The sequence below is a fragment of the Mustelus asterias genome, chromosome 7 (genome assembly GCF_964213995.1).
Source record: "Mustelus asterias chromosome 7, sMusAst1.hap1.1, whole genome shotgun sequence".
NCBI classification, from domain to species: domain Eukaryota; kingdom Metazoa; phylum Chordata; class Chondrichthyes; order Carcharhiniformes; family Triakidae; genus Mustelus; species Mustelus asterias.
In genome coordinates, this window is record NC_135807.1 from 17,371,545 (window position 1) to 17,390,445 (window position 18,901).

At 45.1% G+C, this 18,901-nt stretch overlaps 1 protein-coding gene across 3 annotated transcripts in view; it reads right to left on the minus strand.

Moving 5' to 3' along the window:
• Positions 1-290: 290 nt before the first annotated feature.
• Positions 291-18,901, minus strand: part of LOC144495584 (ras-related protein Rab-31-like) — an 89,210-nt gene continuing 70,599 nt past the window's right edge. For all 3 annotated transcript variants that reach the window (XM_078215719.1, XM_078215721.1, XM_078215720.1), the window contains exon 7: positions 291-3,559. In XM_078215719.1, the coding sequence (XP_078071845.1) occupies positions 3,462-3,559 (98 nt within the window). In that variant the 3' untranslated portion in view covers positions 291-3,461. The remainder of the gene's footprint in view (positions 3,560-18,901) is intronic.

Sequence of the window (18,901 nt, forward strand, 5' to 3'; positions counted from 1 at the left end):
CCAAATTCAAATGTAAAATATAAAACTTAAGGTCTAGGCTAACTTCACAAAATACTTTTGTTTCTGCCCTGGGTCCTGACAGTATAACTCTTTAGGCATCCCCTAACTCTCCTGGATTTAAAATGCTGTCAAGCTTATGCAGTGAGTAAAAACAAGTTGCAAGTAAAAACCATCACAACGAATAGAACCATTCTAGAATTTCAGAAACTGTGTGCAACCCATACTTGTCTGCCCGTGTAATAAATATCTGAGGATCTGAGACAGCACTCACTGTTCACAAGCTAATTGTTATGAAAGGTTGTTTATTGAATGTACATTGAAACGGCTTACCTTCAGCAACACTGCAATGTTAATAGTATTACTATACAGTATTAGTGATTAGAATAACACAAGACATTGTACCCATTTAATTGACATGTACTACATGGGACCAGCCCAATCTAAAAAATAACACACATTTTAATTGAAAATACACTGAGCATTAAAATGAGTTACAATTGATTGACAGAATACCCAAATTGGTGCCAACGAGTCTGGTGATGAAAAGCCCTGTGGTTATGATGGGGTAGATTTTATACAGGTATGAATCCTTTAACTTGCATATTGACGGATTTCTTCAGAATGGCAGACCCTTTCAACAGTAAATGTCATACAAAAAAAAGAGATTAATTTGGAGCTTTTCCATAATTATGCTTAAACCAAAAACAAAATCCAGTTGGGATGCTGTTGTACTGCAAGTTACACCAAAGAACCAAAAGGTATGATTATTCAGTAATCACAGTTAAGTTCTGCATGGCTGATCACAGGACTATTAACCTGGAGAAAGATAACAATGGTAGCAGATGTTCAATTATTCCAAAACAAAGCAGTTCAACAATTGTGTTAATTGTTGGTTCATATCAGTGATCTGCGGTTCACAGACCACCTCTCTCATTTCTGCAGCATCAAGATTGTGGAATGCAGAGCTATCCTTGTTTTGCCGCACCATGGAGTGAGGAGGTGCAGGAGTGAGTCCATGTCCCCCTGTAAGACCAGTTCCCCATCTGAGCCAGCTTTCACGGCAAGGTGCTGAGCAGCAGCCAGGTAATTCTCCACAGAGACATAAGGAGTGGCACTGAATGTAGCGGCACCCTGTGCTATCATTGTAAAGGCCAACAACAGAAGGCTTTTGCAGAAACCGAGAAGCAGGGCACTCCCCTGCCTCTTGTGGGGAATGATGCATAGCCCGTGGAATTGAAATAATTGGCAGCAGTAACCAAAAACATAAATGTCACATATAACATGACCAAGCCTTTCATTTGTATTGTGTGTTCATTTGAACACTGCACTGGAGTGTTTACCATTTTACCATTTTCCGCCTGGTGGCACCAAAATGGCAGCTCACCTTCGCAATGAAAATTAGGATGGGTAATAAATCCTGGCCTTGCCAGCGATACTCACATCCCCGGGGATGAATTTAGAAAAAAGCGCAATTTAGTGGTGCATTGTGACATAAAGTTTGACCGTTGCAAACGGATAACTGATCATTTAATTGCATTGATTTCTGATATACTTTTGTGCGGATCCTGGAGTTGAATCTGTTTAACATGAATCTGTTTAACATCACACAGCACTGGGACTTCAAGATTGTCGCTCAGACAATGGAACCAAATCCTTGAAAGGTGGGAAATGTCAACGAGACTGGCAACTTACAATTATTCTGCATGTTTCCTTTTGAAAAGAGTTTAAAGTAATAAAGATGGGTTGTCACCATGAATACCTAGCACCAAATGATATTGTAGACATCCCAAAGATTGGGAACACACAAAAGCTACATGAATACAGTATCCAACCCCTCCATAGCAATGTGCCAGATGCGATAAGCGCTGCCGCAGTCGGAATGAATTTTTAACAAAAAATGGAACCTGTTCTCAATTTCAATCCATAGTGGCGGAAAGTAAAAAGTCAGAGCTAGGAACGCAAGAATGTTTTCTCAATGCCACGGACGAGAGGAAAAAGAAAAACAATGGGCGGAATGTTACCATCCCGCTGAAGTCGATGGACCTTTGAGCGGCTGACCGCACTTTCACAGCGACGCCGCTCCCCTACAGCGAAGGGGCTGTAAAATTCCACCAAATGAGGGAAAATCCCGCACACAGCTCCAATCACTGCTGACTTCATTTGAGCTTTAGATATAAAGTCTTCACAAACATTGCTCCATTATGATAATTTCTCAAACACTGTCAGCCAAATATAAGGTGTTGCGACGGTCAAAGAGAATGGGCTGCGGGAAGTGGATGAAAAGTCCTTTCCAATAGAGGCTGGTAGAAATACCCCCACCCTCCCAGATGAACAACTCTACAATATGATCGGTTAAGGAGATACAGTTATTTGCCCTGTTCCCACACAGATCCCAGATTCTCCGTAGGAAATGCTGTTTCAATCTTCCTCTTGCAGGAACTTGCCATGCAAAGATGTCGCTCCTGTTCCTTCCATGGGTGAGTCACTGGCTTGTGAGCAGAAGTGAGAATCTTGACTGATCTTTCCCTGATTCAAGGTGATGGTGTCAACTGCTCCCCATGCCCCCTCCCCACTCACTTACTCCACGCCTCTCTGAGACCAGCTAAGAGTGCTGGCTAAGGGCAAGGGTTATGGAAGCATAGAGCAATACAGCACCGAAACAGGCCCTTCGGCCCAACCGGTCCATGCTGACCATGGTGCTCTCACAGCTAGTCCCAATTGCCCATGTTTGAACCAGACCCCTCTAATTCTTTCCCATCCAGGTACTTATCCAAAATCCGGGATCTTCTTGCTCTTCATAGCACACAAGGCAACTCATTTTCCCTCCAAACTCATACACTTACTAAAGGACTAATTTTCACCTTGATATGAGCCCATGTGAATTAATACTTCTAAATATGGAGCATGGAAGAAATAGTGAAGAGTTCTTAACCAGCATTTAGTTTTTACTGAGTTTCGCAGCCAGTCAGTAAGGTTTGGCTTGGTTATTATTAATCAGCTCGGAATAAATAAACAGACCATTTCGCGATGTGTAACTGGGAGTATAAATTAGGTTTACGCTGAAGAGGTTCAATTTGCTTCTGGCCGCTTGAAACCAAGAATGGGCACAAAAAAGGGGAAGGGACCTCAGCCACATTGCTCTGAAAAGAAAGAGGAAAGGGTGGGAACGAAACAAGTCAGAAGGACGGAGAACAGCAAAAAGGCTAACTGGCATTTCATTGATAGTGCAGGTATTCTCTCTGTAAATTCTTACAGTAACGTCATGAAATCAGGACAACAGTGTGTTAGGATGAAAGAGTCAGCAGCCCAAGCACTGACACACAACCTCAGGACTGCTAAATAATTCAAACAATAACACAACAACAATGGTTCTTTTCTCTTTGTTGTTCCTGTGTGGCTGCTTGGTGTGAGGAAGCTGGTTCAACGTTGCTGGGCTTTGGTCTCCCAACACAGCTGCCTGCTCAGCAGCAGCGCCTGCCCGACCGTACCTGGTGTCTTCCAACTTTGAAAGCCCCGTTGCTATGAATCTGAGAAGGATCCAAAGGCGGGATTTGCTGACCTGTAAGAGCACAGTAGGAAACATTCATCATCAGTGCAGTTATCTCCGGGGACAATCAGTTTGCCAAAGTCCCAGACTCTGGGTTCACTGCAATGGCACATAAGTGATTCGTGTGCTCCGATATATGGCACGCAGTCAAAATGTCACACTGTTTTTATCTGTCTCTTCACAAGTCTTTCAGATCCAACTAAACTGGGCCATAGTATAACGTCTCAAAGACACCAATGCATTGACATGTTTGTCAAGGTGGTCTTGAACTCATGGCTTTCTGACTCAAAGCGGGAATCAGAGAATCCTATAGTGCAAAAGGAGGCCATTCAGCCCTTCAAATCTGCACCAACTATCTGACAGAGCATCTTGTGGCACAGTGGTTAGCACTGCTGCCTCACAGTTCCAGGGACCCGGGTTCGACTCCCGGCTTGGGTCACTGTCTGTGTGGAGTCTGCACGTTCTCCCCGTGTCTGTGTGAGTTTCCTCCATGTGCTCCGATTTCCTCCCACAGTCCGAGAGACGTGTTGGTTAGGTGCATTGACCCGAACAGGCAACTAGGGAAATGTCACAGTAACTTCATTGCAGTGTCAATGTAAGCTTACTTGTGATTAATAAATAAACTTTACTTTACCCAGGCCCTATGCCCATAACCCCACATTTTTATCCCGCTAATTCTCCTAACCTGCACATCTTGGAACACCAAGGGGCAATTGAGCACGGCCAATCAACCTAATCCAGACATCTTTTTGACTGTGGGTAGAAACCCAAGCACACGAAGCTGGAATCGAACCCGGGTCCCTAAGGCTGTGAAGTAGCAGCGCTAACCACTGTGCCACCGTGCCAACCACTGTGCCACCGTGCCAACCACTGTGCCACCGTACCATCCTGTTGTACCATTGAGCCAAACGAACACTCAAGTTAGGCAAAATAAAAGCAAATTCCTGTGGATGCTGGAATAAAACATAGAACAGTACAGCACAGAACAGGCCCTTCGGCCCTCAATGTTGTGCCGAGCTTTGTCCAAAACCAAGATCAAGCCATCCCACTCCCTATCATTCTGGTGTGCTCCATGTGCCTATCCAATAACCGCTTGAAAGTTCCTAAAGTGTCTGACTCCACTATCACTGCAGGCAGTCCATTTCACACCCCAACCACTCTCTGCGTAAAGAACCTACCTCTGATATCCTTCCTATATCTCCCACCATGAACCCTATAGTTATGCCCCCTTGTAATAGCTCCATCCACCCGAGGAAATAGTCTTGGGTGAAACAATCTGAAACAAAAACAGAAAATGCTGGAAAATCTCAGTAGGTCTGACAGCATCTGTGTGGAGAAAATGGAGCTAACGTTTCAAGTCTGGATACGTTGGGTCTATACTCTCTTGCCACAGGTTTGATTTGATTTATTGTCACATGTATTAACATACAGTGAAAAGTATTGTTTCTTGCGCACTATACAAAGAAAACATACCGTTCATAGAGAAGGAAAGGAGAGAGTGCAGAATGTAGTATTACAGTCATAGTCAACGTGTAGAGAAAGATCAGCTTAATACAAGGTAGGTCCATTCAAAAGTCTGACAGCAGCAGGGAAGAAGCTGTTCTTGAGTCGGTTAGTACATGAGCTCAGACTTAATAATAATTATCTTTTTCCCGATGGAAGAAGGTGGAAGAGTGTGTGTCTGGGATGCATGGGGTCCTTCCTTATGCTGTCTAAAGTATAAATATACTTACAGTATAAAGATACCGTCAGACTGGCTGCGTTTGATCCAGCATTGTTTGTTTTTGACTCGAGTTAGCTAACCTCATCTGGCTTAGTGAGTGAGGGAGTCAGAGCTGGTATTGTGTAACCATATTGGCCTCTCTCACCTCATCACTCACCCAACAACTCTCCTGGAGAAAATGGCTCCCACACTGGTGTCGACTCAGAATCAAATCGGGCTTGTCCCTGAACTGCTTGATTAAACAGCTTGCTGTAAATTACTCCATTCCTCATATTACCGGAACCTGGAACTTGGCCAAGAGAATCCCTGATAGCACAATGCAGAACGGTGATCTTTTCAGTGTTTAATTGTCTCTTGAGAGAAATGAATGTCAGGACAGCTCTGTGTTTTTTTTCTAAGCCTTTCCATTATGTGTAAGCTTATACTCCACAGAGCGAAAATACGCATCTGGCCTGCAATGCAGAGAAGTCTGCAGCATCTTCACACTGCCAGGTGATTCCCCCTGGCCTGTATCTCTCCGCTTCACAATTCAGCAAACAGTTAGTGAATTCCACGGGTGAGTGAGCAATTTAAAACCAGGGAGTTAAAAACCGGGCTGACAAACACTTTGCTGCCATGATTGGGTACCTTCTCCTGACGTAAAACAAATCTTTCCTGTTCAAATACATCTCACAAGAGAGACACAACGCTGCTGCTTTCCTTGTTACCAAAATCATGAGATTCAAAAAAAGCCACATCGATGGCATTCCAGTGGGGGGGGATTTTGATTTTCTGCATAATGTATGATGCAGTTTAGTTTCTACACCTCTTTATTTTTGATGCATACATGAGAGCTCTGATTGATCCCCTGAGTCACAAAGCGACATCAACAATTGTCGGCCATTCTTAACAAACAATCCACATCTTGTTTTTTTTTAAAAAAAAAGACTCCAAACAAATGCTCATGATGATTTCCCAGTTAAATTCAGGAATAAACAAGCAGATACGATTGCTGGGAACGAGCCTGCCAGCCTCTGATTCAAAGCACAATTCTCTGAGTGAAGACACTGCCCCTATTACACAGACTGAGCATTATCTGAGCAGCGACTCCACAGATTACATCAAATTGAAAGAAAATCCAACTATTCCACTGACCACAAATTATGGGACTATTGAAAGATTGTGGCTGTTCCTGTTCCCAAGGCATATAAGTACCCTATGTTTTGGTCTATAAGACAAAATCTTTTTCTCCAAATCAGGCCTCGTCTTATCACCTGCTTAGACTTATCTACTGTTTAAGTGGATTTTGGACACCAACCTCATCCAAGCCGGGGCGGGGAGAGTGGTGTGGGTGGGGAGAGGGGGGGTGGGGAGAGGGGGGGTGGGGGGCATGTGACGCAAGTGCGGGAGCGGCTGCGTTTTCACAAGCTCTGATGCGACTCATCTTTTAATCCTGATGCACAACTCATCGTTTATTTGGATCTGATTGTATAATCTGTGCTGTGTTCCTGGAAGACCTTCGCTAAACTTTGTTGACAGAGTTAAGTCAAGCGCATCCTCATTTGATGGAGGCAGTCGCAGACGGCTGGGGTGGGGCTCGGTTTGCCCAGTTCACAGTGATGGTTGCGCGGGTGAGCAACCTACGCTTCAGCGGTGCCCAAGGCATCGAGCTGGTGGCTGCCATTGTGAGTGAAGTTGTGGACGATGGCCTTAGCTCCCTGGCAGACTATTGGTGCTTGCATTGATTTGATTTGATTTATTATTGTCACATGTATTAACATAAGTAAGTATTGTTTCTTGTGCACTATACAGACAGAGTATACCGTTCATAGAGAAGGAAAGGAGAGAGTACAGAATGTAGTGTTACAGTCATAGCTAGGGTGTAGAGAAAGATCAACTTAATGCTAGGCAAGTCCATTCAAAAGTCTGACAGCAGCAGGGAGGAAGCTGTTCTTGAGTCGGTTGGTACGTGACCTCAGACTTTTGTATCTTTTTCCCAATGGAAGAAGGTGGAAGAGAGAATGTCCGGGGTGGGATGCGTGGGGTCCTTAATTATGCTGGCTGCTTTTCCTAGGCAGTGGGAAATGTAGGCAGAGTCAATGGATGGGAGGTTGGTTTGCGTGATGGATTGGGCTATATATACGACCTTTTGTAGTTCCTTGCGATCTTGGGCAGAGCAGGATCCATACCAATCTGTGATAAAACCAGAAAGAATGCTTTCTATGGTGCATCTGTAAAAGTTGGTGAGAGTTGTAGCTGACATGCCAAGTTTCCTTAATCTTCTGAGAAAGTAGAGGCATTGGTGGGCTTTCTTAACAATAGTATCAGCATGGGGGGACCAGGACAGGTTGTTGATGATCTGGACACCTAAAAACTTGAAGCTCTCGACCATTTCTACTTCATCCCCATTGATGTAGACAGGGGCATGTTCTCCCCTACATAATGAACAAGATATCCTGAAGAGAATGGATGAAGCGGAGAAGAGAATCCGGTCAGTCGAGGGGACAGTTTCCTCAGTGGGGGCTCACCTTCAATCCTTGGAAATTCTGCTGCATGTCGGACACCTGGTTGATTCGGGGAGATGGGGCTGGAGAAGGAGTACCCATGCACCCAGTCTCTTGAGGGGTGCTGGGGGATCAATTCCCAGCCGAATTTGAGAATTGGCTGCCATGCTTTCACAATCTTGACTCGAAGGTTGGGCGTTTCGAGCTCGTTAGAGTTGTATCTGGTCTTGGAGGCCTGGGGAAGACTCCAATCACTGGCCTTACGTTGTCTGTCATCAATGTTCACTGAGAAGGGCTGGAGGCAGCCAGACCCGATAACTCTTCGCCACTCGCCTGGGCCTAGGTTTCCCTTTGGGACAACGGCATGGCGGAGGTGCACGGTGAAATTCTGGATGTTGCTTGATGTGGTTGGTTATATTATCCTGCAGTTCATCATTAATCCTAAATGTTGTGCCCTTGTGATTATGCTCTTGATTTTGTGACCTTGCCCAGGATTCTCATTTCTTATTCACCCGCCACCGCTGCCAGCAAGGATGGAGAATTTGGTGCTCAGCCAAAACTACATTCGCTGCAGCGGGACTGGAGAATCCCAGCCAGTGGGAAGGTCAGAGAATTCTGGCCATTGTCTTTTATCCTGCTGCTTATCCTGTTACACTGTGAAAATCAGGATTTATTAATCCTGAACTATACCCCCTGTAAATATATCCTTGTGTTGATCCTAGACTGTGCTTTATTCATACAGATGGGGGCAATCCTGTAACTGACCCTGAGGCATATAGTGCTGATTATCCTGTATAGAGTCATATACTGCAGTTCCCCATTCATCCTTGTTAATCCTGGAATATATCCCCTGTAATTTCATCTCTTAATTGATTCTGCAATCTGATTTGTTACTGACGGGACAATTCAGTAGAGTAGCAAATTTCTGATTGTTATCCTGGTGAATCCAGGGACATCCATTTATCCTCAGGGGAATGCATCCCACAATGTCCTCCTGACTTCTGAGGAGTGTTGTGTAGGTTGGATGGTACTGGAGCTGTGCAACTTTTAACCATCTTCTCATTTTTAATCCTGGCATAGAATAATCCTGCCAAGAAGTCATCCATTAGTGTCAACCGGGTCAATATATGGGGTTACAGTGGTGGACAATTTCACCTGATATTCTTTATTACAATTTTGGGGCGGCCCGGTGACACAGTAGTTTAGCACTGCTGCCTCACAGCGCCAGGGTTACAGGTTCAATTCCAGCCTCGGGTCACTGTCTGTGTACATTTGTACATTCTCTGGTTTCCTCCAGGTGCTCTGGTTTCCTCTCACAGTAAGGAGTCTAACAACACCAGGTTAAAGTCCAACAGGTTTCATTGGTAGCAAACGGCACTAGCTTTCAGAGCGCTGCTCCTTCGTCAGATGGAGTGGAAATCTGCTCTCAAACAGTGCCCAGAGACACCCACATCATTCCTCTCTCAGTCCAGAGATGTGCGGGTTAGGTTGATTGGCCATGCTAAATTGACCCTCGTGTCAGGGGGATTAGCAGGGTAAACGTATGGGTTGCAGGAATAGGACCGAGGGGGGCTCTGAAATCCCCTGATGTCCACTCCTTCCTATCTCTTCAACAACTTGGTCTATCTCCCAGTGCATTATGGCAGTGGGGCAGATTGAGGCCCTGAACTGCTGGTTAATTGAGCAGGAAAGTTCCTCCATAGGCCTAGCCTAGTGGGTACCTTATTAACTGATCATATTGTTTGGAGCAGGGCGAGGGTCAGAATTTTGGGCGAAACCGTCGTATTTCACCCCTTCCCCCCGCAAACCTCTTTTGGTCCAGAAAAAGTCACATGTTCGGATGTAGGTTAACATGTAGGCGGCACAGTGGCTAGCACTGCTGCCTCACAGCGCCAGGGATCCAGGTTTGATTCCCAGCTTGGAGTCATTGTCTGTCTAGAGTTTGCACGTTCTCCTCGTGTCTGCGCGGGTTTCCTCTGGGTGCTCCGGTTTCCTCCCACAGTCCAGAGATGTGTGGGTTAGGTTGATTGGCCATGTTAAATGGGCGGCATGGTGGCACAGTGGTTAGCACTGCTACCTCACAGCGCCAGGGACCCGGGTTCAATTCCAGCCTCAGTCACTGTCTGTGTGGAGTTTGTACATTCTCCCCGTGTCTGTGTGGGTTTCCTCCGGGTGCTCCGGTTTCCTCCCACAGTCCAGAGATGTGTGGGTTAGGTTGATTGGCTGTGCTAAATTGAACCTTAGTGTCAGGGGGATTAGCAGGATAATAATCGAAAAGAAGTCATCCATTAGTGTCAACCGGGTCAATATATGGGGTTACAGAGATAGGGACCCGGGTGGGATTGTCGTCGGTGCAGGCTTGATGGGCTCAATGGCCTCCTTCTGCACTGTAGGGATGCTACGACTCTATGATTTGACTGATTTTAAATGCTGACCAGTCAATACTGTCTGCAAATTGTGACTTACTGTCAGAGCCTCTGGCCTCAGCAGATCTGTCTGATTACTTTAATGAAAGAAAAGATATGTAGCAACACATCTTGCCAGGGATGGAATGCAGGTTCAGGAAGGTGGGGGTTGGAGGTTGTGGGACAGGTGTAGATTAAAGAACAAAGAAAATTACAGCAGGGGAACAGGCCCTTCAGCCCTCCAAGCCTGCACCGACCATGCTGCCCGACTGAACTAAACCCTCCTACCCTTCCGGAGACCGTATCCCTCTATTCCCATCCTATTCATGTATTTGTCAAGACGCCCCTTAAAACTCACTATTGTATCCGCTTCCATTACCTTCCCTGGCAGCCAGTTCCAGGCACCCACCACCCTCTGTGTAAAAAATCTGCCTCGTACATCTCCTTTAAATCTTGCCCCTCGCACCTTAAACCTGTGCCCCCTAGTAATTGACTCTTCCACCCTGGGAAAAAGCTTCTGACTATCCACTCTGTCCATGCCCCTCATAATCTTGTAGACTTCTATCAGGTCGTCCCTCAACCTCCATCGTTCCAGTGAGAACAAACCAAGTTTCTCCAACCTCTCCTAATAGCTATTGCCCTACATGCCAGGCAACATCCTGGTAAATCTTTTCTGTACCCTCTCCAAAGCCTCCACATCCTTCTGGTAGTGTGGCGACCAGAATTGAACACTATATTCCAAGTGCAGCCTAACTAAGGTTCTATAAAGCTGCAACATGACTTTGCCAGTTTTTAAACTCAATGCCCCAGCCGATGAAGGCAAGCATGCCGTATGCCTTCTTGACTATCTTCTCCACCTGCGTTGCCACTTTCAGTGACTTGTGTACCTGTACACCCAGATCCCTCTGCCTATCAATATTCTTAAGGATTCTGCCATTTAATGTATATTTCCTATGTGTATTAGACTTTCCAAAATGCATTACCTCACATTTGTCCAGATTAAACTCCATCTGCCATCTCTCCGCCCAAGTCTCCAACCTATCTATATCCTGCTGTATCCTCTGATGGTCCTCATCGCTATCCGCAAATCCACCTACCTTTGTGCAAACTTACTAATCAAACCAGGTACATTTTCCTCCAAATCATTTATATATATTACAAACAGCAAAGGTTCCAGCACTGATCCCTGAGGAACGCCACTTGTCGCCACACTACCAGAAGGAGGCTTTGGAGAGGGTACAGAAAAGATTTACCAGGATGTTGCCTGGTATGGAGGGGATTAGCTATGAGGAGAGGTTGGAGAAACTTGGTTTGTTCTCACTGGAACGACGGAGGTTGAGGGGCGACCTGATAGAAGTCTACAAGATTATGAGAGGCATGGACAGAGTGGATAGTCAGAAGCTTTTTCCCAGGGTGGAAGAGTCAATTACTAGGGGGCACAGGTTTAAAGTGGAAGGGTGCATTTCCACTGCTACCCTCTGTCTTCTATGATCGAGCCAGTTCTGTATCCACCTTGCCAGCTCACCTCTGATCCCATGTGACTTCACCTTCGCGAATGATTAGGTCTATCAGATTATGCATAGGCTGGGGACATCCAGAAAAACAGACAACCTCTGGCTCAAAATATCCTGACCTTTAAAAAAATCATTCATGAGATGCACACATCACGAGCAAAGCCAGCATTTTTATTGTCCGTCCCTAATTGTCGAGAAGGTGAGTAGCCAAGTCTGTGTGGTACAGATACTCCGACCCTCTGACCTTGAGTATAACGCAGTACTGAGTGAATGTTGCACGGTTCAAGGTGCTCTTTTTCAGAAAGCCCTGGCTATCTGCTTCTGTGGATGTAAACAATCTCATAGATTCCCTACAGTGCAGAAGGAGGCCATTCAGCCCATCGAGTCTGCACCGACTCTTACCCAGGCTTACCCCTGATATCTACCCCGCTAATCCTCTTGATCTATTTATCCTGGGACATTAAGGACAAATTTAGCATGGCTAATCCATCTAACCTGCTCATCTTTGGAATGTGGGAGGAAACCGGAGTACCCAGAGGAAACCCACGCAGACACAGGGAGAATGTACAAATTCCACACAGTCAGCCAAGGACACAATTGAACCCAGGTCTCTGGTGCTGTGAGGCGGCAGTGCGACTCTTATGGCACTACCTTACATCACAGCACCAACATCACAGTGATTTCATTGCGGTGTTAATGTAAGCCGACTTGTGACTAATAAACTTCAAACTTCATAATCATGTGATTGGAAGTACTGAGTTTATAGATTGACTCTCCGTTTCAGCAGTGATATACAGTACTCACATTAACTGTCAGCCCAATGTTTCACCCACCCTCCAAATGTTTTGTTTGTCAGTACCTTATAACTGGGCTCAATTGGAATCAAGCAGGCTGCGTTGCTAAGATTTACACACGCACTGTTAGCATTGGACAGCGATGACATTTCAGAATGGCAACCACCCATGCCAGCAGTTCACTTCTTTACTCAATGTATGAATCCATCCCTGGTTCTGGAGGGATTTTTTGAGACTTCAAAGGTCGACCTTTGTAGCAACGTCGACAGTTTTTCGAAGAACAGCAGGAGAGCTACCCCTCAAGCAATATCACAAAACCAATCTATCTGCACATTGTCACTTTGCTGCTTGTGGGAGTTTGCTCTGTGCATTTCTGTGACTGTGTTTCAAAAATCATCATCGGCACTCCCTCGAGTTGAAGATGATGCTCTCTCGTCGTCGGTTGGGCAGCAATGAGACTTCAGTGTTGGTTGTGGGATCATAGATGGCTCTTGAGTCCATTCTTAGCTTTCCAGCCTCTCCCATAGTGAGGACATCGGTCATCAATTGGTAGAGGCGGATTGTTAACTCAAGCAGCTTCCATCTCTTTCTAACCCTCTTGCTGTTCTCTCCATGGCTGTTCTTGTTGATCACTATTTTTGATGATGCATCATAATTTTGGCTACAGTTGGATATCTGCTTCCTGGAAGCTTGGAGGTTGTCATTGAAATGTTTCCCTTTGTACCCCCAGGGTCAGGTTTGCTGACAGAGCCATGAGCTGAGCAGCTGGTTGGGTAACCTTGAGTCGGACATTCTGACAACGGATCCCGGCCATCTCAGCTGATGTAAGATGAATACCATCTCTACACTTGGCATGTCTGTGTCTTGGAGGGCTTCAAAAGTACTTTAGTTTAGTTTATTTATTAGTGTCACAAGTAGGCTAACATCAACACTGCAATGAAGTTACTGTGAAAATCCCCTAGTTGCCACACCCCGGCGTTTGTTCGGGTACACTGAGGGAGAATTTAGCATGTCCAATGCACCTAACCTGCATGTCTTTCGGACTGTGGGAGGAAACCAGAGCACTCGGAGGAAAGCATTTTGGGATATCATGAGGTCACCGAAGGTGATCTCTAAGTGCAAATCTTTCTTTCTTTCACACAGCTATCAGGGAGGGAGTTTGAGAATTTTGACCCAGCGCTGATGAAGGACCTGCTTTATATTTTCAAGTCACGATGGTGCGTGACTCGGAGGGAATTTTCAGGTGGTGGTGTGCTCAGTAAAGATACTGCTAGTCCAAAGATGTGCAGGTTAGGTGGATTGGCTATTAAAATTTACCATTCGCGTCAGGGGGATTAGCAGGGTAAATGTGTGGAGTTATGGGAATAGGGCCTGGGTGGGATTGTGGTCAGTGCAGACTCAATGGGCCAAATGGCCTCCTTTTGTACTGTAGGGATTCTATGGAAATTCCAGGTTTAACATCAGGTTTATCATTCCTATCATTTTATGTCAGCTTCCTTCAAACCTTTGAAAAACAATTAGAAAAGCTCATTGCTGGCAGAGTATCCGGATTTGTATTTACATTCGGCTGATTGTAATGCACTTCAGCAGCTTGTCATTTACCACATTGTTGGCCCATCTTACTCATGGAAACAGAAGCAATGAAAGACTGGATGCTTCAGAGCTCCCTCCGTTTATATTCCAAAGGTTCCTGATAGCTGCCAGCTCAGCTAGCTTCCCAATATCAGCTTGCAGATGTGACTGGACAAAACACTTCTCCATTGCTGTACTTCATCCCAATTGTTCGCAAACTCATCCATCTTTCCAATAGGTCGCCATCTCCATTCTTTCAGCAGAAATTTTAAAAGGTGTTTTGGTCTGCTGAATCTAATGCAATCTTTCTCTCTGAGGATTGGTACTTTAGCAACAATCACCTGCTGCGTACATGCTCTTGGTCAAAGAATGGATGCTTGGTCAATTTCTCCAACAAAACCAATCAATCCCAGTCAAACCATTCCAAATGGACAGGCTGATGAATACCGCACGCACTATATCCACACCCAGATACTTATCAAGTTTGTCTCGTGTTACATAGAAACATAGAAGATAGGAGCAGGAGGAGGCTATTTGGCCCTTCGAGCCTGCTCCGCCATTCATTACGATCGTGGCTAATCATCCAACTCAATTGTCTAATCCTGCTTTTGCCCATAACCTTTGATCCCATTCGCCCCAAATGCTATATCCAGCCGTGTGGACAGTGCCCACAATCCATTATGAGGAAACTCAAATCGTGTGTTAAAGTTAATTTATTAATCACAAGTAAGGTTTACATTAACACTGCAGTGAAGTTACTGTGAAATTCCCCTAGTCGCCACACTCCGGCATCTGTTCGGGTCAATGCACCCTAACCAGCACGTCTTTCAGCATGTGGGAGGAAACCCGAGCACCCGGAGGAAACCCACGCAGACACGGGAAGAACGTGCAAACTCCACACAGACAGTGGCCCAAGCCGGGAATCGAACCCGGGTCCCTGGCACTGTGAAGCAACAGTGCTAATCACTGTGCCAGCCATACCTGACTTCATCCAAACTGTGCCACAGTACGCTGGAATTGATACAACTAAAACTTAAAAAAGAAAATTGACAATCGGCTCCAGAATGAATTTGCTGTTAAATTGACTCTGACTGAAATTCAACCGCGTCTAGTCAATGATACTCTGGCCATCCAGAGGAGATTTAGACTTATTGGAGCAGTCGTTTTTTTTTCCTGTAAATCTAGAAACCTATCGAGGAGAATATCACCTCTCCTTTATGGCACTTTTAACCACACTGGAAAGATCTTTTATATTTATGAACTGTAGGGTCCTCTGGTTTTCCAAAGGACAATCAGTAGAAACCTCAAAGAATAAGTGGCATCTAGTAATTAATGCCACTTTTCCCAATCCTCCGCCAAAGTTACAATGGGAGATCTGTGAGAAAATCTCCATGGACATTACAGGCGTGCATGATTAGAATCCCTACAGTGCAGAGGGAGGCCATTTGGCCCATTGAGTCTACACCAACCATCCGACACAGCATCCCACCCACATATTTATCCCACTAATTCCCCTAACCTACAAATCTTGAGACACTAAGGGACAATTTAGCATGGCCAATCCACCTAACCAGCACATCTTTCGGACTGAGAGAGGAAACCGGAGCACCCGGAGGGGGGAATGTGCAAACTCCACACAGACACCCAAGGCTGGAATTGAACCAGGTCCCTAGAGCTGTGAGACAGCAGCGCTAACCACTGTGCCACCCAATACCACAAGTACTATGATTAAGATGGAATATAAATGTGATAGCTAGTTATCTGTACATTATTGAAATTTTGCACAGAGCACACACTTCCTCTCCATTATCATTACTTCCCTTTCTCATGAATTTTGGTTGCATTTTTGAATCTATATTTACCGTTTATAACTAGTAACATTTCCCAGTTAATTTTGCTTTGTCACCTGATATAATCACAAACTTTGCCACTAGATGTCACCACGCAAAGAGCTTCCGAAGTCTGTAAACAATATTGCCACTTTAAATACAAAAAGATATGTATTTCCATCAACTAACCGGATTGTACCACCAGTATTAGTGAATGGTTCTGCTATTCCAGAATATTTGATGACCATTATTGTTGCTTGACACAATAGCTTCACAGTTTCAGTACTTCCAAATCAATGGCTGTTTTAAATTTTACTTTCCAAAATTATGCTAAAACCTCATGAGACTACACTTGGAATATAGCTTGCAATTCTAGTCATCTTATTATTAAAATAAGATAGAAGCACTGTAGAGGGTGCAGAGAAGATTCATAACGGCAATATTAGAAATGCATGGGTATATATATCAGGAAAGGATGAACAGAATGAGTCTCTTTTCTCTTGAGAAATGAAAAGTGGAATGCTGCATTAGACCAAAAGATCAATGAGATCTGGACGATTCTTAAACTTGCAATAAAATCGACCAAGGAACAATTTTTCTCCTTTAAGAATAGGGACAAGCTTGTTGAATCGGAGAAGCTAAGCAATTCCATGCACTGCAGCAGCGCAGAGATTGTTAGGTGGCAGGATGGTGAGAATGTGGATCTATGGCATGCTGTGCCTAACAACATTTTTTGTACAAAAGCTGTGCTATTGACGTGCACGGGCCTCAAAGTACCTACCAGTTATTTAAACACAATGATTACTTAAACATGATCCCCTGTGGGATTTAATCCCTCCTGCACAGAAGGCCATTCAGCCCTTTGAGTGTGCACCAACTCTCCAACAGAGCATCCCACCCAGGCCCCATCCCTGTCACATTTACCCTACTAATCCTCCTAACCTATACATTTTTGGACGCTAAGGGGCAATTTAGCAAGGCCAATCCACCTAACCTAACTTCGTTGCATAGTCTGCATGCACATCAGCTGGATAGGGCAGAGGTTCAGTCAAGGTGTTTCAGATAACATCCCAAGCAGACATCAGTGTACCAAATTAATTGCCAATATGCGAATAAAGGTCCTATACTTAGCCAAATAGTAGCTGGACACTGAAATACTGTACATAATATTATGATCAGTATACAGCCATGATGCCATGAGTAAATGGCAGTCCACAGTGGCAGCAATTCTATAAGAGGAAACACTGGATGGGAACAGTGGCTCTGTGGAGGTAGTTGCTAAATTTTACCCCCATTGAGAAATCTCCCAACAGCCCTTTGAGGGCTGCTATCGCACTGGATTTTTCCATTCTTCAGTCAGGTTTGTAAACAGATCAAGCTCTCTCTCTGTTCAAGCTGCATCCCTAGCCTGTTCAAATTAAGAGGGGGTGAGGTGGGGGGAAAGAATCTAAAAAAAAATCCAGTGCCATTGGTGCTAAAGGCCTCGACAAGCCAACTCAATCCCATCATCAGAAACTGGCACCCAGAACAACACAGGCAGGTTAGCTTCATGCAGAAGAGTGAACAAAATGAACATAAGAAATTTGTATTTAAAAAGGAGATTGAAGATTTTCAATGGCCTTATCCTGGATGTAAGGCAACGTTGGTGCGGACCTTTCCATTGTATTTGTTACAAAGGTGCACAGCATTTCATTTGGCTTGGAAAAGAGTGCTTGGTTTAGCAGGACACCCCAGCCACAACAAACACCTGGGCAAGTTCAAAATATAGACAGTGAGACCTCACATGACCAATAGATGGCGGTGTAGCATAGTTCCAGCTCACGTGTATGCATAAACTGCAGCAACATTTCTGGCTTTAAAGATAAATTCCAAACAAGGATATTTCTCCAATCCGAGGATATCAGACTTTGGGAAATGGTGGCATGCCTTGGAACAGCCATTTGGGATGTGTTTCATCCCCTGTCTGTCCTGTCAAGACTGCTTGTCTTGGATTTTGGTGCCAGACAGAAGCATAAAGCTCCCAATGAGGACACCAGTAGTGTATTTTACACCCTGCCTGAGTAAGAGCATGGGCACTGTGTAAAATGGACAAATGATCTGATCCCATCAGTTTCCAGCTGCGTAGGTGGATTAAAACCAAAAGGTTTTTGTTCAAAGTTTTTATTAGTGTCACAAGTAGGCTTACATTAACACTGCAATGAAGTTACTGTGAAAATCCCCTAGTTGCCACACGCGCCTGTTCGGGTACACCAAGGAAGAATTTAGCATGGCCAATGCACCTAACCAGTACGTCTTTCGGACTGTGGGAAGAAACAGTCCAAAGATGTGCGGGTTAGGTGAATTGGCCATTGGGATTAGCGGGTAAATATGTGGGGGTAGGGCCTGGGTGGGATTGTGGTCGGTGCAGACTCGATGGGCCGAATGGCCTCCTTCTGCACTGTAGGGTTTCTATGATTCTATGATTTCTATAAATTGACCTTCGTGTCAGGGGGATTAGGTAAATAGGTAGGGTTACGGAAATAGGGCCTGGGTGGGATTGTGGTCGGTGCAGACCCGATGGGCTGAATGGCCTCCTTCTGCACTGTAGGGATTCTAGATTCTATGAAACTGGAGCACCCGGAGGAAACCCGTGCAGACACGGGGAGAATGTGCAGACTCGGGGAGAATGTGCAGACTCGGGGAGAACGTGCAGACTCGGGGAGAATGTGCAGACTCGGGGAGAATGTGCAGACTCTGCACAGACAGTGACCCAAGCCAGGAATCGAACCCGGGTCCCCAGCACTGTGAGGCAGCAGTGCTAACCACTGTGCCACCGAGGTTCACACCACTCCACCAACCCAGCAATGACTTTGTTGCCTTACCCTATCTTGGATAATGAGCAAGAAAAGGTTAATTAATTCACTCAGTAAGTGCCTTTTTTGTGCAAATTCTAACGGGAGATCGGGATCCAATGATGTAAGATCGCTGGGCGAGCCAAATCTAGGCATCATTAACTCCAATAAATCTCAGTCAGCTTCTTGATGAGGAGTTAAGA